At 44.4% G+C, this 25821-nt stretch overlaps 2 protein-coding genes across 6 annotated transcripts; one reads left to right on the top strand and one right to left on the bottom strand.

Annotated features, from left to right (window-relative positions):
• The first annotated feature begins 924 nt into the window (after nt 1–924).
• On the top strand, nt 925–21922 carry LOC148327096 (dedicator of cytokinesis protein 3-like). Of its 4 annotated transcripts, XM_088308414.1 has the most exons (55): nt 925–1122; nt 4099–4182; nt 4354–4394; nt 4512–4567; nt 4683–4779; nt 4974–5125; nt 5203–5287; nt 5364–5402; nt 5848–6011; nt 6084–6165; nt 6253–6313; nt 6396–6543; nt 6627–6715; nt 7035–7160; nt 7240–7364; nt 8061–8223; nt 8309–8415; nt 8498–8660; nt 8737–8834; nt 8988–9071; nt 9875–9975; nt 10047–10128; nt 10233–10403; nt 10609–10710; nt 11015–11210; nt 11325–11452; nt 11675–11821; nt 12475–12573; nt 12679–12773; nt 12853–12928; nt 13033–13133; nt 13236–13294; nt 13369–13517; nt 14155–14240; nt 14345–14371; nt 14652–14747; nt 14815–14875; nt 14944–15037; nt 15122–15270; nt 15393–15479; nt 15587–15691; nt 15850–15991; nt 16078–16244; nt 16981–17067; nt 17219–17401; nt 17590–17673; nt 18021–18137; nt 18296–18372; nt 18512–18575; nt 18992–19073; nt 19148–19245; nt 19671–19746; nt 19817–19939; nt 20140–20225; nt 20500–21922. In XM_088308414.1, exons 1-55 carry the CDS (start codon nt 1086–1088, stop codon nt 20971–20973), a joined length of 6072 nt encoding a protein of 2023 aa, XP_088164540.1. In that variant the 5' UTR covers nt 925–1085; the 3' UTR covers nt 20974–21922. The 4 variants fall into 4 exon arrangements, with proteins under 4 accessions (XP_088164540.1, XP_088164541.1, XP_088164542.1 ...); XM_088308415.1 differs by lacking the exon at nt 14345–14371; XM_088308416.1 differs by lacking the exon at nt 10609–10710.
• Nucleotides 21296–25535, bottom strand: LOC148327097 (uncharacterized). 2 transcript variants are annotated; one of them, XM_088308419.1, is made up of 5 exons: nt 25482–25535; nt 25119–25329; nt 24653–24835; nt 23778–24265; nt 21296–23240 (listed from the first exon to the last, which is right to left on the bottom strand). In XM_088308419.1, exons 2-5 carry the CDS (start codon nt 25183–25185, stop codon nt 22707–22709), a joined length of 1272 nt encoding a protein of 423 aa, XP_088164545.1. In that variant the 5' UTR covers nt 25186–25329; nt 25482–25535; the 3' UTR covers nt 21296–22706. The 2 variants fall into 2 exon arrangements, with proteins under 2 accessions (XP_088164545.1, XP_088164544.1); XM_088308418.1 differs by lacking the exons at nt 25119–25329; nt 25482–25535 and having other exon boundaries at nt 24653–24945.
• Nucleotides 25536–25821: the final 286 nt, after the last annotated feature.

Raw genomic sequence — 25821 nt, forward strand, 5'->3', positions numbered from 1 at the left:
GTCCCAGGCCCGCCGGGTGGTTTGAACTCTCCGGCGTCTCCTGGGTTGTCTGCAACACGTCACCAGGGAGGCGTCCAGAGGGGTGATTGAAAAGTAACTCGTCATTTTGAAAGACATCCTTTTTTTTCTAAAATTGTGTTTGATATGCATGAACTTTTACAAAAAAATTAATAGGAAATAATTCTAAACCTTGGGATGGAAGAAGTGAGTTGTTTTGTCCCTGAAATGAGCCCCAAAAAAGCATTCACGGTCTCCTCCTGGCTGACCCATTTAGCCAAGATTGTGAATAGTTGCCCCGCACAACCTCGTACTCCCGTTCTCATACATTCCAAAACAAACAAACGAAAAACAGGACAAGAAATCACTCCAAAGTCATAAATATGATATTGCTTTTGCTGCTTGTTGCTCACATCAAGCAGTAAAAATGACGGAACCTTTGCCAGAGAAGCTCTTGATCTCTCGCCATGCAACTTTCTTGCATTCTTCATTAGTTTGGTGCTTGCCGACTCCTTGTGGTCTTTCTGGTGACGTCCAGCAGGTGGCGCCTTCCGCATCCTTCTGGGGCGATTTGCTGTTCAGTTCGAGGTAGTGTAGTTTGTGAATGATCGAGAAAATTATCTTTTCATTATCACGTTGTCACAAACGCGTGCTAGCTTGATGCTCGATGCATTGCTTTGGTATAAAATGGCTCAATGGGAAGTCGCAAAAGTGTATTTTAGACTTGTTGTTTTTTGTTTTGAACTGTTGTTTTAATTCCAATTTCAAACGCTTACACCCGCGCGAGCACTCTTATTATTTTGCGCTTGTTGTGCTTTCCCGCATGCGCAGAGTCCCGTCACCGTTGATCCTCTTAAACGCGCGCACGCCCCGCGCGCGTTCTCGTCGTGCATTTGACTGCGTGATGATGGGGAGGAAGACAGCTTCACGAGCAACATGATGAGGATGATGCATTAACTTGGAAGAGATAGTGATAATCACTTTAATCACTTTTCATCTTTTCCTTTTACCCACTCATTTTACGTGACGTCATCGGGTGGCATTTAATGCTTCCACGAAGACGGTGACAGCGTGAACTTCGTGACGTCATGTGGACGCTGACAGAGGACGAGCGGCTCGGCGTGGGTGAGTGGATCACGCACACAAACGCTGTGACACAACTGCGTGAAAAAGTTTTGTGTACTTTGGAGAATGTAATGCCAAAATCGCATCAAACATAAAGCGTATCGATCGATGTCCAATGACGGGAAGGAGGAAGATGATCTTCGACAAATGCTTGTTTCATGTCACGTCTTTTTCTTGCTACCAGCTCACCATGCAAATGCAGACAAATCACTCACGAAGTGACTTTGAGGGCCCATTGAACACGTGTGTTGTCTTGGTGCTCATGAAAGCGCTGAGAGTCGTTGGGCAGTACGAAGAAAAGAAGCTTTTCACACTCCTTCAAAGCATCGTCACTCCCCAATCGAGGGACGTGAGGGGAATGCAAATGAGAGGTTCGAGTCATTGCTGGAAGCGTTTCAAACTGAGAAATGAGAATTATAAATATATAACCATCATGGTAATAATTGCAACCACTGAGCTGCTCTAGGCACAACAATGAAAAGTTTAGGATGCGCGCGTGTGCGCGTGGGACGCATCCAACAGGACGTTCCATTCGGGTTCCAGCCGTCGCCACGGCAACGGTCTCGCTCCCTTTGCCACATTAAATTCCCAGAAACAAAACTGTTCCGTTGTGAGGTCGGAGGTCAGCATGGAGTCATTTGTTTGTTTGCTTGGAAAGTTGCGTACCAACACACTGCGCGCACACAGTCAGCTATCGTGCGTAGTTCTACTTTCAACATTTGACAAGACATCGGCAGCACTTCCACTTTGGCCTCTTCCATATTTTCCATTGCATGTTTTTATACGACATCAATATTTAACCTCCAGATGTTGTTCGTACCACGTTAATATTTAACCTGGAATGTTTTCAAGATCAATATTTCATGTGGAAATGATGTAAGGTTGGCTTGTCGTGTCATGGACAACAAAATGGCTGATGACGCAACCTTGTCGGCAAGATGGCCACGAGCGAATCGCTTTCGCGTTACTCCATCAATTTACTGATTGACTATTGTGTCCAATAGTTACTTGGATTACTTATATTTACAACGTGTTTGTCTGCAACATCAGTTTTTCGCTTTAAACGCGCGTGCGTGTACGCGCGTGCGCGTGCGTGCGTGTGTGTGTGTCCAGATGGTCAGACGCTCTGAAAGTAGATCACTGGGCTAAGCCACTTGAACACGTTCATCGCGTGTGCGCGTCACTCGTTGGGCATCTTTCCGTCACTAGGCGCGTGCCCGTATGTTGTCGCTAATTTCAGGTAGTGAAAAATTGACAAGGTTTGTTTATACTAACATCTTAGTTCTGTTTTTGACAACATGAAAAGCATTAAAAGAGAAAGAAGGATTTCACCTTTTCCTTTTTCTTTCTGCGAGCTAGCTCGTACACACGCACACGTTGACACGTGGGTACGCGTGCACGCGCATGCGCGCACACAGTCATATCCAGGTCAGTAAGTTGATGTGATTACATTTTTTTAACAGTCGCCTGAAGCACTCGCTCACTTGTTTTTTTTTCTTCTTTTTTTCACTCTGGCTCAGCAGCATCTGAGCGGGAAGGATTTTCTTTCACCAAATGAATTAGGCTAGCTAACGTACATGAATTCACGAAAGCAGATTTGGAGGCAAGAGCAAATTTTCGATGAAAACCATCCAACTTTTCAAATAATGCCTGATGACTTTTCATAATTGACGGTGGTTGTGTTTGAGAGCAGACACAACAACCGATGTGAGAACATTTGCGATCTGCTTTGTCCATTACAAATCATCTTAATCCATCACAAATTTCGATTCATCTGCTTTAATCCCTCTTTTGTCCAAACAACATCAACAGCTGCTGCACACACTCTCTTGAAACACATCAATTCATTCCAAAATCTCCCGATGCCACACAGGAAGCGTGCAAGTCCTCACGCTCTGTTTCCCTTCACTTGTTTGTGACATTTTCACGCCTGTTAAAATGTGCGCTTTCTTAAACAACTGCTTGCTTTTGTGTATACCACACGTAAAAGGCGGAATATCAAAAAAAAAAGATGCAAATCGAATGCCTCCCTCCCATTGAAGATGAGGCTGAAGATAGCGCTGCTTTATGCCGCAACATCTCGCTCTGACCCAAATGGGAAAGACAAAGCGTGCAGATGTTCTGCTCAATCATTCATGACCTCACCATTATCATCGCGATCATCATCACCACTTCTATCATTAAGCCTCTCTCTCGTTTTTCCTGCTGGCAACACCTCCCCAGCCTTTCGCATCGCTCAAGTGGTGATTGTGGTGGGGAGGTCCCAGCTGACACCCTGAACTGCTCAGCAAGTTTTTCTGAAATTTGAGAGAGGGGCCCGGACCAGGAGCAGATGGATGGAGTGTTTTGGTAACCTCACTTTATTGTAGAAAAAAAATACATTTAATTTTAAATGAAAGTGAACAAAACATTACAACAATATATGTCTTTGAAAAATCACAGTATTTAGAAAATAAAACATTAACAAAGTTGATTCATTTAATTTTTGTTAAATTTGGCGGGCCGGATTAAAACGTTTAACGGGCCGCATGTGGCCCCCGGGCTGTAGTTTGCCCACGCCTGCGCCGTTAACCAGTCAGCTATGAAAAATATTTATCTCAAACAATTTAAGAAAGAGTGGTGACCACTGATCTAAAGTCCAAAACGAAGCTTACATATTTTTAATGCGGGATGAAAACAACCCCCCCCCAAAAAAACATGCTGCCTCCACAAAGGAAGGTCGGAGCCAGATTTCACCTGCAACTTCAGAAATGCAAAGCAGACAAGCCAACCACTCGGCTTAACCGCGCTCTACCGAAAAACGGGCAAAGTGAAATGACCTCACATTGTCTTCCTGTCGATGGCGCTGAGGTCATCTGAGGTCATGGGGATCCAGTGAACCCGGAGGCCAATAATGGAGTCTATCAAGTCACTTCTCAGCCGAGTCTCTGTCTATCACGTGCGCTGTTCCTCATCCCACTTTTGTTCCCCACACAGCCATCTTCAGCTTCCGGAGTTGCGTCCCTCACACGTTGACGTTGGAGCTCGGCGAGAGTGTTCGCATCCTGGAGAAATGCCAAGGTGACTTTCAGTCCTGAACAAAGTCCATCCTCAGCCACCCACACGATCAAAATTGTTTTGATCTCCTGTGATAAATTGACACAATTCTCCTTTTTTGGTTCGGAAATGAACTCAGTTTGGAATACAAAAAGCCCGTCTTCTCATATGTCCCTTTTTTTGTGCATTTTTCAGGGTGGTTCCGAGGATTCTCCTGCAGGAGGTCAAATGTCAAAGTAAGAAAGTGTCGCTTTTCCCCTTCATTTATATTCCTTCTGTCATTTGTATATTCATCTAAATAAATTCCTTGTATCTATTGATGATTTGTATTTTTTTCATTTCCCTTTCTGCAGGGAATTTTCCCGTGCAGCTACATTCACGTGAAGAAATGTGCCGTGACCAATGAAGGGTATGACCACTGCTACTAAATATAAACTCTCAAGTAAAACTACTCAACTGTCATCACTAAGTAGTACAAAGTTCTTCTATGAATGAATGAATGAATGAATGTCTATTTTTTTCAGGCCCAATGAGGCCGCGGCGCCCATTGAAGACGCGGTCGTTACCGAGGTGACATCCACGCTTCGGGAATGGGCGTCGCTGTGGAAGCAACTCTACGTGGTAAGCGGCTTCCCTTTTTGGAAATACACTAAAACGTCCGCAGCCTAAATGAAAAATTTTTTTTCTAGTTTAGTTTGAGTTATTTTGTTAATTTTCGTTAACCCAAATAATCTTACTCCGTACTCAGATGATTTGATGTAGTCTACTTGATAAATGTGACATCAAAATTATTATCGACTAACTGTCCCTGCCAGAGACACAAGGTGGATTTGTTCTTCCATGTGGCTCACGTGATGTCCGAGCTGATGGAACTGAGGAGGCAGCTGATGATGACGACGCAGTTGACGGATCAACACAAAAGAGACATCAAAAGACACATGACCGCCAGACTGGACTGGGGAAATGAGTGAGAACGCCCACGGACGCAGACATCCGATCACACACATGTTCCTCATCTTTCTGTATGCGTGTGTGTGTGGTCAGACATTTGGGTTTGGACTTGGTCCCAAGAAAAGAGTTTGAGATGGTGGATGAAGATAAGGTCAGCGTCTCGGATCTTTACAAGATGGTGAGTTTGATCCAATTGAAGCACAAATATTTTTGATACTTATGTGATTATTCACGAATGTTTTATTTCTTTTCAGCATCTAAGCAGCAGAAACAACGTTCAACACAACTCACAGGTTTGCCCGCTTTGCACTGACATTTCAAGCGCTAAAACGTCACCTCGGTGAGGTTGACCAAACTCAGAGTGGGATGTTTGATCACTCGTTAGGTTCCAAAATAGCCTTGGAGTAATTATAAAGCAATGTGATGAGTAGTTTTTGTCAAAAAAAAGAATTGTTCCCCAAAAGGAGACCCCCTGGCAAAAGCATAATTCAAATTGAAAATTATATTATTAACGACAAAAAAATGCAAATAAAAAAAGCAAACAGGAGAAGACCTGTGAAGAAAATGTTTGACAATGAAAGATGAGAGCAGCAATGAGGCCAAAACAAACAAGATCCAGAAAGCAGGAATGACATAAAAATAGAAACAAAAAAAATCCTTTCTTGATCCTCATTAACTTTGTTGGATTAACAAATGCTTCAAAATAATTTCCGTCATCGTTTTTGAAATGGCCCGCAGCCCAATTTAAACCCTCAACAACGGCAAGATGGCGGCCACTCGTCTAGAAGTCCAGCAGCGCACCACCTACTGCTCAATCTGAAGAGTTTCACGTCCAATAACATCGGAGAAGACAGCGACATCTTCTTCTGGCTCTACGACTTGAGGGAAGGAAGAAGCATCAGGTTGGTTTTCGGACCCAGAAGTCTCCTGACGAGGAGGCGAGAGTGAAACTTGCCGTATTGCTTGTCTTTCAGTGAAAAATTCCTGGTGCGACTCAACAAAAACGGAGGGCCCAAAAATTCGGAAAAGATAGACCGGATGTGCGCTCTTTTCACGGTAGGTTAGGGTGCGCCACTGCCCCCTGCTGGTAACATCCTGCTCACCATGCGTGTGTTGTAACAATCTGTGCGTGCGTGTGCGTAGGACTTGAGCAACAAAGATATGAAGAGAGATCTATACATTGTCTCACAAGTGATTCGCACAGGTAAAAAAAAACAAACATTTGTGACTATTTCACTGGATGTCAACAATGTTCGCAACAAACACACACGCTCTCGTTGTGGCAGGGCGAATGTTGCTGAACGACCACAAAAAAGGTCCCCCGCACGTTCGATATCGCCGCCCTTACGGCTGCGCTGTTCTCGCCATGAGCGACGTCCTGCAAACCATCTCCGAGCTGAAAGAGGAGAAAGACTTTGTACTCAAAGTGTACATGTGAGTTTCCCTCTCTCTCTCTCACACACACACACACACGCACACACTCCTAGCAAGACATTAGTTGACAGTTCAACCTGCAGGTGCAACAACGAGAGCGAATGGTACCAAATCCACGAGAACATCATCCGCAAGTCCAGTACCAAATACTCAGCGCCCGGAAACAACTACGGTATGACAGTCTCTTTTTTTTTTTTTTAATTTTGCAATGACTACATTTTACTTTTCAGGCCTTGCCAGGAATGCGAATGTCCGATGTGGGAGGAGCAGTGTGCTCTCCTAGTGGCCGAGGGGCAAAAAGTCAGAGCTTTCCTTTCCTTCTTTTCGACCCTCGTCCCTGTTTAAGCGGAAGAATGTGACTGGAAGCACATCGAATAAAAATTAAAAATATATCTCTCTATATAAATATCTTTGTTTCCATGTACTGCAGCTTCCAATTTTGCATCTACATCGGGCTGACCCGCCTCTCGCTGGCGCTTGTGTTCTCGCAGGTCTCATCATCTCATTGCAGCTGTTGCACGGCGACGTGGAGGATCTCCAGCGTGACAACAAATGCATGTCAAGCGGGAGCGTGACCGTGACCCGCAAGCTCGGCTTTCCCGACGTCATCATGCCAGGTGAGCTGTTGGTTTTCCCCGTTGCGACAATAACCGGCTCAGAATCAAACGCAGCAGCAATTATTGTTTGCCTTTGCAGGTGACGTGCGTAACGACTTGTACTTGACGCTGGAGCGAGGAGACTTTGAGAGAGGAGGGAAAAGCGTCCAGAAGAACATTGAAGTCTGCGTTTCCGTTCTCTACGCTGATGGAGAACTTGTACAGGTTGTGAGGTGTTTTCAAGGATACAGAATCATGTCCAGTTACCAGCCAGAACGGTCCATTTTGAAAATGGCCTTGCAAGTATATACAAGAATATATTTTAGATTTTCGAACAGTCGCAAGTTACGACTTTCGGGTGTGTTAATTCCGCATAGCGCTGCCCTCTCACATGTGACTATCCAATTACAAGACACGTACATCACCTTTAACGTAAGACCTCCGAGAAGGCCTTTCTGTCATCAACTCGCAACTGTCTATCAACTGTAAGAGTTCCTTCACTCACACAGAAAAGACACCTGCTGAAGGCCTTGGACGAATAGTGCGTCCTACTGGTAATGTGAATTCTGCCTAGCAACACAAGCTCGCTGGATTCTGATTGGATAAAAACTCTCACCTAAAAATAGAACACTAGGATATAATATGACATAAAACGAGGCGAAAGAAATTATGCTGTGCGGAAATTGGCTTATTGCGAGAAGTATCCGCATGGACCTCATTGCGCCACTCTCCAGAGGCAGCCTCGCCGGCTCGAGGGCAAAAGGCGAAAAGTCAGCTTTTTGATGAGCGTCATGCAGTGTTTATTCGTGGCATCGTCATGTAGGAACTTGACGTCTTTGGCTTTTGGATGACAAAACGGGAGAACGTGAAAAAAAATAAAACGGTCCCCCTGTTGTTTGTCATTTCGACCTGGCTGTGCAGGACTGCATCAGTGTGGGTTGCGGCGAGCCCAATGTGACGGAGCATCGCTCCTTGGTGCTCTACCACAACAACAGCCCTCGATGGAGCGAGACCATCAAACTTCCCGTTCCCGTCGACAGATTCCGAGGCTCTCATCTCCGCTTCGAGTTCCGACATTGTTCCAGTGAGGTTGACGCCGGGCTCGGTTTAATTCTGCCTACGCACATCACGTCCCCATTGTCAGCTTGTCTTCTTTCTGCTTCGTGAAGCCAAGGACAAAGGAGACAAGAAACTCTTTGGTTTTTCCTTCACGCCGTTGATGAGGGACGACGGGACCACGCTCTCCGATCAGAGCCACGAGCTCTTCGTTTACAAGGTGAAACTTGTTTTTTTTTTTTTTTTGTCTTCTTTCCCATGACCGGTCCAGTTGTTGGTTGACATCTGTGGCGTGTCCTCAGTGTGACGAGAACAGCACCTTGAGTAACCCCGGCCTCTATCTGGGTCTGCCCTGCTGCAAAGACCACCTGAGCCCGGGTCTTCCCAGCGCGGCCTTCCAGCGCAGCACGAGGGAAACTTTCTGGATCTCCACCCAGCTCTCATCCACCAAGCTCACCCAGAATGGTAGATGAAAATTCTTTCATTTTGCTTGCCAAGAACGTCCCAAATGGAATATGTGAAATGTCTCTTCATCCGCTAGTGGACCTGCTGGCTCTGCTCAAGTGGAAAGCTCATCCCGACCGAGTCGGCGACATCCTCGGTCGTCTGCGGCACGTCAGCGGAGAGGAAATTGTCAAGGTGAGCTCATCTGCTTTTGGTCATCTCCACGTTGATGTCACGTTCCGGATTACTGCTTTGCTTGGCTGACTACTTGAATGGAATTTTGTTGTAGCGGGATGCAAGTGTTTGCGTGTTCTGTCAAGCGGCATGAATACTGTTGGCTTTTTTCAGTTCCTTCAAGATATTCTGGACACGCTGTTTTCCATTCTGGATGACAACACTGACAAATATGGCCCTTTGGTTTTTCAGTCTCTGGTAAGATGAAAACAAAAATCTTGCTTTTTTGCATTAAGGAAATAATATTGTTCATATGTAAAAAGAATAGTTGTGTCTTTTTCACGCCAGAGATTGCTTCTATAAATTGTTCTCTTTATGTTCAAATAAAACTGGGGAATAATTAAAAAAAATGTTAATTAGATTTTGATGATGATTAAACCAGGATTTGGCATGCTAATTGCAAAATGGCTCTCAGTTTTTTTTCTAGCACAGCAAGATAAGCAAAATTCCACTGATTAGCTGTCGTAAGACTTGCCAGCTGATTCCGATTGGGCTCTTATATGGCTCCATGGCAACTTGTTTTTGTTTATGACACTTGAGACAGTGTGGTGAGGGATGTGTGCAGTGATGCTAACCGTAAGCTAGCGTAGTAGCAAGCTAGCATAGCAGCAATGAAGAGGATTTGTGCTGGCTTTTCTTTTAACATTTTTACTATTTTAAACTCAATTTAGGATTTTTTTTCTCCTTTATTTTCAAATGTTGTTATTATTCCATCTTGGTGTTTTATTTAATACGTACACATTTAATTGATATTTTTTAAGAAAACGGAAATTCTTGACCTGGTGATAAAAAGAAAAATCGAGATCAGTTTTGAATTCGGCGCCTAAAAATTTGTTTAAAAAACAAAAATTGTGTTTATGTGACCTGTTTTTGATGAACATCACTCGAGTAACCTTTGTCATTTTTATTATCTTTCTTTGGCCAACAACAATCAATAAATTCTAAATGGAACATTTCCAAACTTTCCAAAATGGAATGCTAATCTCCAAATTCCTCTTCAGGTTTTCGTCATCAATTTGCTGAGGGACGGCAAATATTTCCATTTCCGAGCCGTGATGGACACATACATTCACAAACACTTTGCTGGCGCTTTGGCCTACAAGTGAGTGGCGGCGCCAAATCGTGCATGCGTGTGCGTGAATGTGTTCTTGAACTGCTTCACTTGTGCGTTAGGGAGCTGATTCGATGTCTCAGGTGGTCCATGGAGCGTTCGGCTGAGGCGGTACGGCAAGATCACATCCAGGACGTAATGCGGGTAAGATGGGAGGTCTTTTTTTATGCGCTGGTATCGGAACCAATGTAGGTTGACGAGCATTGTTTATGAATATGAACTACCGTACGTTGTTGACCAACCACCAGGCGCTGGAGTATCTGTTCAAGTTCATCGTTCAGTCTCGGAGTCTTTACTCTCGAGCCACCTGCGGGATGGAGGAGGAACAGTTTCGGAGCAGCATCCAGGATCTCTTTCAGTCCATCCGCTTTGTTCTCAGCCTGGACCGGCCCACCTGCGAGACCCTCATCTTCACTCAGGTTTGCAAAACTAAAGTGGATCTTTGGGATCGTTTAGCGATAGAGCGGCTCTGACCTTTGCTGTGCTTCTTCCTCCTCTGCCTTGAATCTCCTACAACACATTGTCAACTCTTTTTCCTACTGGCTCCTTGTTATTCCTCGTGGGGGGGTTGGGGGGGGGGAGCGGGGGTTCTCCTATCTATATACCGACACCTGTGGCCCTCAGCCTGATCGAGGCCCTTGTCAGGCCGGGCCACCCTCCCAAGGTCCGGTTGCTTACAGTGCTCAGGTGTTGAGCTCCAACAGCCTGTGGACGCCGCCACTGTCAGTAAGTATGAATACAGGACCATCGGACAGGAGGGAGGAAGGCCCACCGCATCCTGATTGTCGATTTATTTGTTCAATGATTTCGAAGGTTTAATGCATGTCAATGAATGAAATAAGATGACATTCACCACACATAGAAAAAATATACAAAGAAAGATGTTTCAGTTTTACCCACGCATGTAACATTTGACTTTGTATCATTTATGAAATGTGTGCTCTCGATTGATCAAGACGACTGAGATGATTAGCATTGAGATCAAAGAAACATTCAAGGTTTGCATTATTGTCGGTGTGACCTTTTGCAGGTGGCTGTGTTGAGCTCTGTTCCGGCCATCTTTGATGAGCTGCTGCACATGTTTTCGGTGCAAGAAGTGGCCGAATTTGCACGCGGCACTTTGGCCAGCTTGCCGTCCATGCTTCACATTCCGGGTCAATCCATGGACGCCGTCAAGTTGCAGTCCATCGCTCGCACTGTGGACAGCAGGCTCTTTTCTTTTCCAGGTGAAGGTCTCACTGAAACCCTGATTAGCATTTTTAAACTCATGAATGAGACCACATGAACTGATGAAATAAATGTGTTTGTGTGTGTGCGTGCATGTTTGTCTGCTTGGTCAGAGTCTCGAAGGATCCTACTTCCTGTGCTTCTCCATCATATTCATCTCCATCTCAGGCATCAGAAAGAGCTGCTCATGTGTTCTGGAATCCTCACTTCTCTTTTCTCAATCATCAAGACCAGCTCGTTGGTAACGCACGCACACACAGGAGGATCTTATCAGATTTCCTTCTACGACACACAGGAAAGGAAAAAATTTTTTTTTAAACTTGATTGAAGTCTGACTTTCTCAGACGATCACGTATTTACAACGACATCACGAGGCATGTTTCAATTCAATAAATCAATGTGCCACTATTTAGAAAAGCAAAAATGTGTTTTCCCTCCTCTGTTATCTCTCCCCTTTTCCCAGGATGCATCGGTGCAGGAGGAGGTGGAGATGATGGTGGAGTCTCTGTTGGATGTCCTGCTGCAGACCTTGCTGTCAATCATGAGCAACAGCCAATCACAGGAGGCGGTAAGAGGTCATCGCTGTCCGCAGTGCACCGCCGAGACCTCTGTTAGTAACTAACAATCCAAAAGTTCTCTCACTAGCTGCCATCATCTGTCGGGGCAAAATGTGACACAAACGCATCCACAGTCACTGGTGGAATAACTAAAGCATCTTGTCAGCTAAGCATTTTTATGTCCTTTGACTCAAATTTAAGGTATTATTATTATTATTATTATTATTATTAAAATAATTTATGTATTTATTACTATTAATTATTAAAATTGTGTTATTTATTTATTTTTGTATATATATATATATTTATTATTATTATTATTATTATTATTATTATTATTATTATTGTTATTATTATCTTCTAATTTAAATGAGAATTTGCGCACATTTTGCCCCGTCCAATGCATTTTCCCCCCTCCCCCATTTTCTGTTTCATCCACTGCTTTTCGGTCAAGTGGTGAATTTTGCCGCACTTTTGCACTCTGTGGTGACAACTGTAAATAGTATGATACATTAGAGGATGTGCTATTCATTTAGTTGAGCTTGAAAGTGAAGTCTTTGAGACGTGATGAAGGTCAAGCCAGCGTGCCAGCCGATGGACTCGTCGTTTATGTTTCTTACATGGCCTCCTTCCATCGAGTCACCTTCTTTGTCACTGAGCACTTGCCGTCGGCTGAACTGAGTCTGCCTCTAATTCTTTTTGTCAGGGAGAGTTTGTGTCCTGTCTTCTGTCCCTGCTCCGTCACATGACTGACGTCCACTTCCAACACTTGATGGAGAACTTTCAGAGCAAAGAAGTACTCAAGGTACACTTGTGTTCAAATGTATTTATTTTTGGTACGAAAACAACTGTATGAATCGAGTTTGTTTGATTGATTGAGTGAGAACCGACAGAGCTTTTGTCTCATCAGGAGTTCATGATGAAGATTTGGTGCGTGTTCCGAAACCTGATGAAACTGAGTATTTTCCCGCGGGACTGGAATGTGATGAGGCTCCTGACCAGCCAGTAAGACGGCGCGACAGACAAAGGCAAGGAGGCCCAGGAAGGCTGTCATGTGACTGATTCTGCCTTTTGTGCTCTGCAGCATCATCCTAAGCACGGTGCAGCGTCTTGCACCCTTTCAGCTCAAGAACTTTGTAGGTGCCGACTTTGACTTCAAGGTATTCATTTCAGTTTTATTCATCCACCACCATGTGATCAACTCTTGCTCATATTTGGTGCACACAGTATTGTCCTTAGTATGATTTTCTACCTGTGAGAGCAGGTGTGGAGCTCCTACTTCAGTCTGGCAGTTTTATACATCAACCAGCCCAGTTTGCAGCTGGAAAACATGAGTCCATCAAAAAGGAACAAGATCTTTGACAAGTAAGGACCTGTCTGCAAAAAATATTTGTAACGCGCAAAGCGGTTAGATATTTATTCTTGGAGTATTTGTCAAAATTAAATCAGAAATAACTGTAACTGCAGGTATGGAGACATGCGGGTGACGATGACGTACGAACTCTTCAGCATGTGGCAGAACCTGAGTAAGAACCCACCGCCCGAGTGTTGCTCATGGCTTCAGTTGACACCGGTTGCAAAAGTCTTGCGTCTACCCCAGGTGAAAACAAGAGACATTTCATTCCCGGGATGATCGGTCCGTTCCTGGGCGTCACGTTGGTGCCTCAGGCGGAGGTCCGAAATATCATGATCCCAATCTTCCACGACATGATGGACTGGGAGCAGCGCAAAAACGGAAACTTCAAACAGGTTTGCCCCCTTTGGATTTTCCGTCCTGGCGACAACACCTTCATATTTTGTAGCAACTGTATTCATTCATACACACGTTGTTTGCGTGATTAATCCTGACTCTAAACACGTTTGCAATGCTAGCTTAGAAACAAACGTTCACAATGCTAGCTTGGAAACAAACTTGTTCGCAATGCTAGCTTTGCAACATGCACGTTCACAATGCTAGCTTAACAACAAACACATGTTCACAATGTTAGCTTGGCAACAAACATATTCAGAATGCTAGTTTAGAACAAACATGTTCACAATGCTAGCTTAGAAACAAACGTGTTCTCAATGCTATCTTAACAACAAACACGTGTTCACAGTGCTAGCTTAGAAACAAACATGCTCACGATGCTATCTTAGCAGCAAACACATGTTCACAATTTTAACAACAAACACATGTTCACAATGCTGTCTTAGAAACAAACATGTTCGCAATGCTACCTTAGCAACATTCATGTTCTCAATGCTAGCTTAACAACAAACACATGTTCACAATGCTAGCTTAGCAACAAGGCTGTTTTGTCAGTTGTCTCTGCTAGCAAACAGCCAAATACAGTCCGGTGCTATACTTGTGGACTTCATTTGTGGTTTTGTTGTTGTCATGTAGGTGGAGGCCGAGCTGATTGACAAACTGGACAGTTTGGTTTCAGAAGGCAAAGGCGACGACAACTACAGAGAACTCTTCAGTTTGCTGTAAACCAAAATGTTTTGTCATTAGAAGCTTTGGTTGTGTGTCTTTGAACTCATTTTTTTTTAACCTTCCTTTTTGTGCACTTGCTTTGTGCTGCGGGGATTAGAACTCAGCTATTTGGGCCGTACCCCAGGTATGCATGAACTAACACCTGCACTAACATCTCTTCATTTCTCTGCCTCTTCTTCCTATTGCAATTGTATTGCTCAGCAGAAGAATTCAAATGCAGTCACAGGGGGAAAAAAAAGTCACTTCAATCCCATTTTATTGGGAACGCTAGCGGAGAGACGAGCTGAATCTAGATGGATGATCGTGTGATGTGTGTGTTGCATATGAAAAGTGTCTGCACTTCACTGACCCAAAGAGGAGAAGCAAGGGTTAAATTCATCAGTTGATTTCTTGTCTTCTTCAAGTCTGTTGGAGAAGATCGAGCAGGAAACGTGGAGAGAGACGGGCATCTCCTTTGTTACGTCAGTCACTCGACTGATGGAACGTCTCCTGGACTACAGGTGACGCACACGCAATGATGAAGTAGCTATAGAAAAAGGTGATGAGTTTATTCCATCTTGTCTTCAGGGATTGCATGAGAGGAGATGAGACAGAGAACAAGAAGATGGGCTGCACTGTCAATCTCTTGGTAAGACTGAAGTGTCACAAATGATGATAGATGCAGCGTTCCGTCGCTAACACAAAGTTGATGCTCAGAATTTCTACAAATCGGAGCTCAACAAGGAGGAGATGTACATCCGCTACATCCACAAACTGTGCGACATGCATCTGCAGGCAGACAACTACACTGGTACAACACGCTTGCACACACACACGCATACACGCACGCACATCTGTGACCACATCTGTGCATGTCTGCGCTCTTGACCCACAGAGGCGGCTTTCACGCTCTTGTTGTACTGGGAGTTGCTGCACTGGGATGAGCGGCTAATGAAAGACCTTCTGCATTATCCCGCTCAGTCCGAGTGGCAGCGCAAGGAGGCGCTCTGCCGCAAGCTCATTCACTATTTCGGCAAAGGGAAGGTAAAGATCAGCCGCTATTTTTGGCAAGTCCATGCAAAAGTGGAGGTTTAAGCAGCACAAGTTGCTCAGTCAGGTCAGTTAAATCTCTCTGTGTGTGTGTGTGTGTGTGTGTCTGAGTGCAGTGTTGGGAGTTTGGGATTCCTCTGTGCAGGGAACTGGCCTTCCAGTATGAATCCTTGTACGATTACCAAAGTCTTAGCTGGATTCGGGTGAGTTCCACATGCGGTTCATCACTTTGACCTCTGCAAAATGTTGTTGAATTATAAATAAATTTAAAAAAAAAACATCGTTTTTGTCTTTTTGTGTGTGTTTGCAGAAATTGGAGGCAGCCTATTTTGACTACATCATGGAGCAACAACGTCTGGAACCGAAATTCTTCAGAGTGGGATTCTACGGCAGGAAGTTCCCCTTCTTCCTCAGGGTCAGTTGAACGGTTTTGTAATCGAATAAAAAAAAAAAAAGCTTCTGGAACTATATACAGTGCAAGGATGGAGCGATTGGGGCTCATTGAGGTTTTTTACGAAATGTCAGACTATGCGCAAATGTGAAATCCGATACATTTGGATGTGTCTCCACCAGAATAAAGAGTTTGTGTGTCGCGGTCACGACTATGAAAGACTTGAGGCATTTCAGCAAAGGATGCTGGGAGAGTTCCCACAAGCCATCGCCATGCAGCACCCAAACCAGCCCGATGAAGCCATTCTGCAGTCTGATGCTCAGTGTATCCTGCTTTGGAGTGTGCACGTATGCGTGCACGTGTGTGTGTGAGACTTATTTTTTGGGGTTTCTTTGACAAGCAGCGCCCAGACCTCCAGATTTACGCCGTCACGCCAGTTCCCGAAGCAGTCGGCGTCCTTCAATTGGACCGAGTCCCTGACCGAATCAAAAGTTTTTACCGGGTTAACAACATTCGCCGTTTCCGTCACGACCGACCTTTCCATAAAGGACCTAAAGATCGAGATAATGAGTTCAAGGTCATTAAATTCCTCGCATTTTCACATGAAATATGTTAAAAAAATACATTTATTTATTGATTTTAATACCGATGACATCTTATTCGGGTCACCAACCAAGAAAAAAAAATAAGAAAGGACAGATTTACAGCCACAAGTAACCAATCTGGCCTATTAGTCCGGAGCAATTGGTGGGCGCCGTGCATTAAAATGAACCAGGCGGGGATTATTTCGGCAAATACGAGACTAGACACAAAATGGGAACGCCAGGTATTCATATAACTTTACAATATTTCTCCCTTTCGCCATCAATACTTCGAAATGAGCCGCCAGAGGTATACTTTAACGCAGGTGTGGGCAAACTACGGCCCGGGGGCCACATGCGGCCCGTTAAACGTTTTAATCCAGCTCGCCAAACTTGAAAAAATTTAAAGCAATAAACCTTGTTAATGTTTTCTTTTCTAAATACTTTTTTTTCCCATTTTCATTCAAAATTAGATGTATTTTTTTTCTCCGATGCGGTTAGGTGACCAAATCACTCCAGCCATCTGCTCCTGGTCCGGCCTCTCTGTCAAATTTTAGAACCCATTGTGGCCCACCAATCAAATACTTTGCCCACCCCTGCTTTAACGTTTATACAAACAACCTAATAGAAGAAAGGAAAATCAATTTTCAGTGGCGTGTTATTTCATCACATGAATACTAAATTCAGCCTCGGACTTATTTTGATGATGTCAGCCACTTTGCTGTGTTGCAGAGTCTTTGGATCGAGAGGACAACTCTGATCCTTGCGCATCCTTTGCCTGGAATTTCACGCTGGTTTGAGGTGGAGAAGAGAGAGCTGGTGAGAGAATAAATGACATGCAAACATCCAAATCAATGGTTGCGCGACCTCATGCTAATCCTAAATCTAACATGAAAGTTGCTTCCTCGATCCACGCTTCCTCCAGAGAAGAAAATCCCTTTGATGGAAGTGTACATTTGAACACTTTCAGGTGGAGGTGAGTCCGCTAGAAAACGCCATCAGTGTGGTGGAGAACAAGAACCAAGAGCTGCGCACGCTGATCAGCCGCTATCAGCTCAAGCAGCCGCACAGCAACGACGTCAACCTTCTCAGCATGACGCTCAACGGCGTAGTCGACGCCGCCGTCAACGGCGGCATCGCCCGATACCAGGAGGTGGGCACGGATATTTTGTCAACTTGACCGCCGTTGTCATTTTCTTGCACTCACAAAAACGTCCTCATGCCATTCTCTGCTCGTCTTTGCCATTTCACGACCATGACTTTGTGCTTGTGATCGTTTGTGCGACTGGATAAACAACGGCAATGCCAAACGCTGTTGGTCGTATTGTTTGTGGCTGCCAGGCTTTCTTTGACAAGGATTACATCAGCAGCCATCCTCAGGACGACGACAAGATCACACAGCTGAAACATTTGATGCAGGAGCAGGTGAGATGTGAAAGTGCAACAAGTGCAATTACTTGTTTAGTTCAGTGCTTCGCAATTATTTTCTGTTACGCCCCCCCTAACAAGAAAAAAAAACAATTTGCGCCCCCCCCCCACCACTCACTCTCTCCCCCATCTATAAATAAAAGCATTTTCGTTACAAAACAAACCTACATGGTAGAGTTAATACTCGCTGCATACAATGGGCAAGGAGAGCGCCACCGCCACCTACTGGAGGGGATGCGCAATTACACTTTATTGTAGGGGGGGGAGAAGCACTGCTTTACTTCAATGATGTCTCTGTGTGCCAGCGTTCGACAGAAACCTGAATCCAAAGACCTTTCTTTCAGGTTCACGTCCTCGGAGCTGGCCTGGCTGTGCACGACAAGTTGGTGCATCCTGAAATGCGGCCGCTGCACAAGAAGCTGATGGATCAGTTCCAGGTGATGAAGAGCAGCCTGTGCAATGTAAGAACGTCTGACGGCAATAAACATCTCTAACACAAACGCTACGGAATATTTAGCGCTCGTCACGGGGCGACATTATTCCGTACAGAACGTGACGGTTGTGAAAAGTGAGCGTCTGCTTCTAAAGGTGCCATTCGTGCGATGTCATCATGTTGCAGGCTCCGTGCGCTTCCGATCAAGCGAACAACACCAGAGGGATGACGGGTTCCGAGGGCTTCAGTGGGCACCGACACAGGTGACGTCTTTCGTCTCAGACAGCGTTAACAAGGTTCACGTTGAGAGATTGGTTGATTGTCGCCGTTGAAAATCATCCGGGCCTTTATGTTCTTCCCCCTTCTCCCGACTTGGCTCCTCCTTTCGCGTCACATCTCCAGTGAGGTGGGAAATGTTGGAAACGTGCTCATCCTGGCCGACAGTGAAGACTTCTACGGCATTCAGGTTAGGAATAGGAAATCCGGGGAAGCAAGATGAAAAGATGTGCCGATGAAATTGTCTCATGTCAGAAGTATGAAATCAAACCGATAATGTTTTTGTTCCTAATATAGTGGACACAGCCAAATTTTTTGGGAGTTTTCATGTCACCAGTTTCGATGGACAAACCTTTGCTAATGGATTTTCGAGTGGCTCGACGATATCGCGAGGATAGCAGCGTTGTGTGCAATCTTTTGGATTTTGCGTTTGTCACCCTTTGAAGGCTTCGGGATTGGATAGGAAACTTTTTTTTCAATTTTTCTCAAATCTCAAAAATGGAATTGTATGCTTTTGCATTTGAACTCTTCGAATCGAAATAAAATCGAACGTGAAATGGAGCTGTGCATCGCAACCACCTCCATGTGAACAATATTTGTCTGCAGGCAAACCACTCCTCCTCCAGCCTGAGCTCCACCCACTCAGCACCCTCTCACTTCATCAGCTTGGCTCTGTCAACGCACAAAGGTAAAGCGTGTGCAATGGCTAAAATTTTAAGCAACTTGCAAGCTCTCTCACCTGCTCATCGTCTTGTGCGGCAGAAAAGAGCAAGAACAACAGAGAAACGTTGATGCTGTTGCCACTGCAGCGAGAGCGCCCCAACAGCGTCATGTACCAAAACTTCAGCGAGGACGGACAGGTCAGCAATTGCTGTCTATTTACCACACTCAGAATGGAGAACAGAACACAATCAGCCCTCATACTGCATTTTCTCGTGTTCTTATAAAGGGGAAGTCAACCCAAAAATGTTCTTTGCAAGAATATGTTCTATGCAAGCCCAGTTGTCAAAACACGACTTTCTGATGAATATTTTATTTGTGGAATATGAGTTAAGCAGTAATATCCCCCTGTTTTAGCCATCTCAGGGGACGGCCATTTTGTCTGAAAATGACATCACAGTTACTCAGCTAACGACCAATCATGGCTCAGCTTCAGAAAACAGAAGAGCCGTGATTGGTCCTTTCGTGAGAAGCTGTAAGAAATGAGCAAGTTTTAAAACCTGCTTGGCTTTCGGTCAAGTTGTGAATGACCAAACTTAACTTTAACCGCGCTTTCTTCTTCCAGAGAGTGTTTCTCCATCAGCTGATCAGTCCAGCTTGTAAACCCTGCAGCGACCCCAACCTGTCGTTCACAGACAAAGGTCAGTAGGTCGGTTGCCCCCCCCCAATTCACGGTCACCGAATACTCAAGAACTTGACTTGCTTTGGCAGTCGTGAGCGTGCCCAGCAGTTGGAGTTTGGACGGCGCCGCCAGAGAAGTCGTCCCCGTTCTGTCTGCTCACATTGGCAGCGTCACGGCACCTCCTGTTCCCCCGCGGAATGCGCCAGCGCACGGTATGTGCATCTGAATGAAAAGTCTTTTTTCTTTCAACGTTTCATTTAGCAGCGCCATCATATTGTTGAAATAGTTTCATCAAATCACAGATTACAAAGGAAGACGCCCACACCCCCTTGACCTCACCCCCATCCTAGTTTTCTCATCATCAGCATCCTCAATAGCCTTCCTCATCATGGTCTACTGTTGCCCCCTATAGGCCGACACGTGTCCCTGCACTATGACGCTTTCCGCCACCAACTTGGTGACCTCCCTCCTGCTCTCCCTGTACGCTCCCTAACAAAGGTACTCTCCTCCCCCACCCCTCCCTCCTATTCTTCTCCTCCCTCCCTCCCCCCCCTCCCTCCCTTTCGTGATGCCTTCACAAGCAAGGTGTTGAACATGTGTGAAAGACTCCAGGAATGTAAGCTGCTGATTCTGATGACAACAGTTTTCCTAACCTCTGACTGTCGCATCTACAGTTACTCTGCTGTACACATTGGACATTTTTAAGTGCCCCCTCCCCCTTTTCCATGACAATACTATTAGTGATTATGGTGGCCATCCACTCTGTTTTCAGTCTCGCCTGCAGTGTTCCCTTGCCTTGCCCATCAGTCCAGCGTCCATCCCGGATGGCACTAACTCCACTCTGTCAGACAGCAGCAGCAGCTCGGGGGTCTTCACTCCAAGCCAAAGTAACTCAAGTGACACTCCCGAGTCGGCGTGCAGCCAGGCTGACCTATGGGGAGACCCTCTCTCGCCTCACCAGCTCATCGGCTACAGCAACTCAGACTCCGCCCCAAAGTCCCAAGAGTTGCCCATCCACCGAGAAGGACCGCCCACACGCTGCCAACATCTCCACTACATCCCCATGCACTCGCCTCTCGATTGGCCCCCCGAACGGCCTCCTGTTCTACCGTGCAAACCTTTCCCCAGGGAAGGTGTGGATTCTTCACCCGCACTCACACCAGGCAACAAGTCACGGCCCCCCTTTTCTGACACCCAGCGGGAAAAAGCCAGAGTGGCGTGGGCATGTGGCTTCACTCAGGAGTGAGCTAACCTGCTCACATTTGCACCAATAACCAAACTAAAGTAACAACCACTGCTGGCTCCACCGCTCACTACGTCATTTTAGAACTTTGATTAATATGTTAATCTGTTTTTTAATAAGAAGGAAAAATATCTTGTTAATATTGAGTGAAGATGTTTCAGTCATAGGCACAATTAGTCCTGGGGATAAGCCCCTTCCCCACCCCCAACAATCATTCTGGCCAGCTCACTTTCACATCGACATCACCTCCCACCTCATCCAATTCGTCACCTCCGTCACCGTTTCCTTGAATTTGAAGCGGAAGATGAAAAGATATACACAAGTGTTGATGTGGTTAATCATTATATTTTGGGTCACTTATAATGCATCAAATACATTTTCTGTTCAAATTTTAGTGCACAAAGACTCACAATGAATGGCTTGCTGTTGCGTAACAATTCGGGTCAGGGTTCGGTTTAGTTGAGGTTTACACCCGGGTACCTCCCGCCTCATCCGACGACTGGACGGTTGTTCAGGTAGGTTCAAGTTTCAAACTACGGTTAGGGTTTAGAGGTAGGCTTTCCAAAGAGGGTTCGGGTTAAAAACTTGAGTTACATTACGAGAATTTTTTAAAAAATAAACTGCAGATTAGGGCTGCAATTAATGATTAATTATTGAATCAGTTTAATAAAGTCTGTAACATGTGAGAAAGCACGCAGAAATGTTGATCAATGCTTTTGCACAGGAAAAATGTTTGTGGTGAAGGTACCGCTACAATAAAAAAGAGAGGGATATATAATTGCTCAAGTGGGCCGCAACTATTAATTTGGATTTCTATAATAGAGCAAAGACTACGTTTTGACCATCAATGTTCAGAAAATGCAAACCAATAAACACTTGGAAGTTGAACACCATGGATTTGCTGGGATTTCAAATTCATTTTCCTTTAAATAAATAATGTTACATTTCAAAATGTTGAAGTATATTACACTCACTTTTTTTTTTTTAACCACCCATCAACCCATGTTGAAATCACAGTGTAAAGCCAAATACCAATTATGACTAAGTAATTGATCAAATATGCTTTGTTTGTCCTAAAACAGTCTAAAAGTCATGCAAGTGTCAAATCACATTATATACATTCAATGTAAAAACTATAAAAATGTAAAGAAGTCAACCTCAACTCTGGCGAGTGATAACAAGGAGGAGCAACTGCGATGTTAAGGTGCGCAAAAACAACAAATACCCCAAAAGGTGACTCCAGATGGAATTTTACACTTCTACCCGCCATCCTCCGCTCCACAAATTTACTTTACAATCAGTCCGCAAGCGAGATTACACCATTGCTTACTTGTCTTTTCATTGGATTCAGTTTTTAAAAAGAAAGAGGCAGATAATTTTTTTAAATATTTGGTCTTAAAGGGTTTGCGTTCTCCCTGAGGTCACCTCAAAGTACCTTCTTGACATTTTCACTCAAAATTATTCAGAATGTTAGATGTTACTTGATCATGTACTCTTGAAATTATTTTTAAAGCATTTCTTAAAGAGCTGCCCATTTTTTGGCCTCAAAATAACACTAAGAATGTTTTTTTTTTTCACTAATAGGATTCCTCATGTTTTCGAGAATAGGACAAAAGTAGTAGTTTGATTTTGCAGTTCCCAGAAAAGGAGTCAGCCCAACTTCTCCAGGCTTGTCTCGGCCCTGTGATGTCATTTGCAGGTCCTCTTTGGCGTTGGGGTTTCTTCACAAATACTTGTTAGGGGAGAAAAGCCGGGCTGCCGACAAAGTTTTGAAATTCATCCTCAAATCTCTCTGTGTCTTCTTTTCCAGCTCTGGCAGCCTCCCGAGGTCTTAGCACGCCGTGGATTCCACTTCTCTTTTTGAATTTGCAAAACCATCCCTTACTAGCCTTGAATTCCTCGGCACTGCCTCCAGGGTTGTCTCGGGTAAGGGCATTATGCAGCTCCCTTGCCTTGTCACAAATGAGCGTCTCGGACACGGTGTCGCCCCGCAACTGTTTATGGGTAATCCACTCCAGCAGAACTTTTTCCACTTCTTCCACTTTGTCAGTTCTTCTGCTGCTGAGTGTTTTGACCCCTTTCGCCACATCCGCAGCTTTGATGGCTTCTTTTCTCTTCAATATCGTTGATATTGTCGACTTAGCCATATTGTACTGTACAGCCAAGTCGGAGACGCGGGTACCGCACTCCCACTTGGCGATAAGTTCCTTTTTCAACGCTATGGTCGTCATAACGTTTTTCCTCTTTGGCTTGTCTTCCCGGATGCACTTCTGTGGAGACATTTAGAACGGGTAGAACACAAAAACAAAAATAAAACATTAGAAAACACTTTCAGAGATACACTTTAGTATGATGCCAGAGAATACTTTTGGCAAGAAGTGGGGTACACCCTGGACTGGTTGCCAGCCCACCGCAGGGCACAGATAGGTAATAAAATGGCAGTGTTTTTTTTGTATGTGGGAGGGAAATTTAAATTAAGAATGTAGTATTAATGTAATAGTTAAATTAAATTTAATACTCTGCCTTAAAAGGGGGAAAAAAAGGGTTGTCAATTTTTCTTTCTCAAGCATCGATATTCTTAGTGTTCCCCTTAGAACGTTTATTGAGTCAAGGCACATACTTTACACTGGAAAAAAAACTAGTGACCATCAAAGAGCAACTGTTTTGTAGTGGAAAACCAAAGGTGATAAATAGAGCCAAGGCAAGTCAGAACTGTCCAATGGGAAAGTAGAATATAGCTCAATGAGATTTTAATTTTTTTTTTTAAAATGACATTAATCCTACTAAGAACAAAAAGACAAGTCTACCTTTTTGTAGGAGTGTTTCGGAGATTCGTGATATCCCAGGTCTTTGTTTGTGATTTCTTCGCTCCTGCACGGATGAGAAAATTCCGTAGCTGCGTTGAAGTCTCTAAAAGCGACAGCCTGGAGTGAGGTAGCAATGTCAAGCCTTCCGGTGCCTTGCTCTTTGGAATCACTTTTAAGATGATCCATTGTGATGCCATTTTCCATTCTGCTCTCTCGTTCTGCAGCCAACCTTCGAGTATAATCAATTTCTTGTTCATTGGCCAGCTGATCTGATACTTCCATTGCATAGGACACTGATATTTCAGTTTGCTCCTCTTTAGGCGTATTAACCAGTGGCTCTGATATATTTTTGTCCTCTTCAGATTCATTGGCAGTTGGCTCCATGATTGGTAATTTGGAACTTTGCTGTATTTCTGCCACCACAGGAATGTTCAGCCCAGGCGCTTTTTCTCTGAGAGCTGTAGTTGGTCGAGAGAATCGTCCGCGATCTATTGAGGGACAGAAAACATTGTTTTTTGTTTTTTTCCCCAATGTTGGACATAATTGCCAGCAAGGCTTTCTATACTGGCCTAAAAGGTATCTGAAGATGTAAATTACATTACAGCTGAAATTTTAATGTGTTCCTTTACATTGATTTACTTTATTCCCAACACTCTACCCTCTTCACTTCATAGTGTTTCTCTTGGCCGCACTAATTCTAGTACAGTAAAACAAAAAATGCATTTTTCTAAATTAATTTCCCCCCCTACAAGATACACAATTGTTCAAATGACATTTTCATGAAAATCCACACATGATTGTTATAAACGAAGGTAAACTTTAAACCGCGCCAAGTAAAAGTACTGCAAGTAATGGACAACTACAGTAATACAAACCAATTTTGGATGATTTCATCTGCACGTTTATCACATTGTTCAGCAAAGCTCGCAGACGGTCGTTTTCCTCTTGGTATCCTTTTACAATATGCGCCACTTCTTGAAATATCTCCATGGCGACGTTGGTGAAGCGATCCGTTATTCGCCTCTGAAAAGCGTGCAGCAGACCGGCAGTCGACATATCTGAACAAAACAATGAAATAGTATAACTACGACATTTGTGATTTGTTTCTACGTTGACAACAGGCAACATCGACGAAATCACGACAACGAAGAAGAAAATAGATAAACCGGAAAAAGGAAGCTCTCCGTTTCCGGTTGATTGTACACTGAAACTAAACTTTATTTTTGATGGTTTATGCAATCAATAAACAAATTAACTTTACTGTGCGCCGTTGTGTAGTTTTATTACAGTTTCTGCTTGAAATTTGTAACTGCAACACCAAAGACCCATTTGTACACTGACCTCGCCGCCATATTGGATGTGGCGCTGCGCGCTCGGTGGACGATGGTAACAGTTGTTTTACAGTCATGCCGTCATCTAACGCTGATACGATTTTGACTTATGTACTTGTATGTTTCCCAAGTATTAGTGTTTGCGTCTTCTTTGGGAAACAGAAAAGCTCTCTGCCCTCCTGGATGATGATAACTGTTGTGAAAAGCTTAAGTGATCACACCTGTGGAGACAAGAAGTTTATCTGTATTATTTACCACCAAGGGCGGCACAGAGAACAACGGGTTAGCACGTCCGTCTCACAGTACAGAGGTGCAGGGTTCGATTCCGTTTTCTGGCCCATGTGTGAAGTTTGCATGTTCTACGCATACGTACCTGCATGGGATTTTTTCGGGTTGTCCGGTTTCCTCACACATTCCAAAGACATGCATGATAGGTTAATGGAACACTCCAAATTGGCTCGAGGTGTGATTGTGAGCGCATGTGATTGTTTTCCCTGCGATTGGCTGGCAACCAGTTCAGGGTGTACCCCGCCGACTGCCCAAAGACGGCTGGGATAGGCCCCTGCAAGCCCGCGACCCTTGTGAGGAGAAGTGGCTTAGATAATGGATGGATGTTTACCACCATGTATGTTTATCTTAATCCTGTCATCCTCATTGTCTGTATACACCCCTTGTTCTTCGGGTCAAAATGACCCGGCTCCTCTAAACCCCCA

The sequence above is a fragment of the Idiotropiscis lumnitzeri genome, chromosome 11 (assembly GCF_059441095.1).
Source record: "Idiotropiscis lumnitzeri isolate Australia: NSW breed Sydney's pygmy pipehorse chromosome 11, RoL_Ilum_1.0, whole genome shotgun sequence".
NCBI lineage: Eukaryota > Metazoa > Chordata > Actinopteri > Syngnathiformes > Syngnathidae > Idiotropiscis > Idiotropiscis lumnitzeri.

Bases quoted from the DNA above. Each gene is read 5' to 3' on its own strand.
- LOC148327096 (XM_088308414.1), top strand. From the start codon at position 1,086: ATGTGGACGCTGACAGAGGACGAGCGGCTCGGCGTGG. The intron at 12,774-12,852 runs GTAAGACGGCGC...TGTGCTCTGCAG, and splicing joins ATGAGGCTCCTGACCAGCCA to CATCATCCTAAGCACGGTGC. The intron at 14,748-14,814 runs GTGACGCACACG...TCTTGTCTTCAG, and splicing joins GAACGTCTCCTGGACTACAG to GGATTGCATGAGAGGAGATG.
- LOC148327097 (XM_088308418.1), bottom strand. From the start codon at position 24,905: ATGTTGCCTGTTGTCAACGTAGAAACAAATCACAAATGTCGTAGTTAT. The intron at 24,266-24,652 runs GTTTGTATTACT...GTCCCTCAATAG, and splicing joins GATGAAATCATCCAAAATTG to ATCGCGGACGATTCTCTCGA. The intron at 23,241-23,777 runs GTAGACTTGTCT...ATGTCTCCACAG, and splicing joins CGAAACACTCCTACAAAAAG to AAGTGCATCCGGGAAGACAA.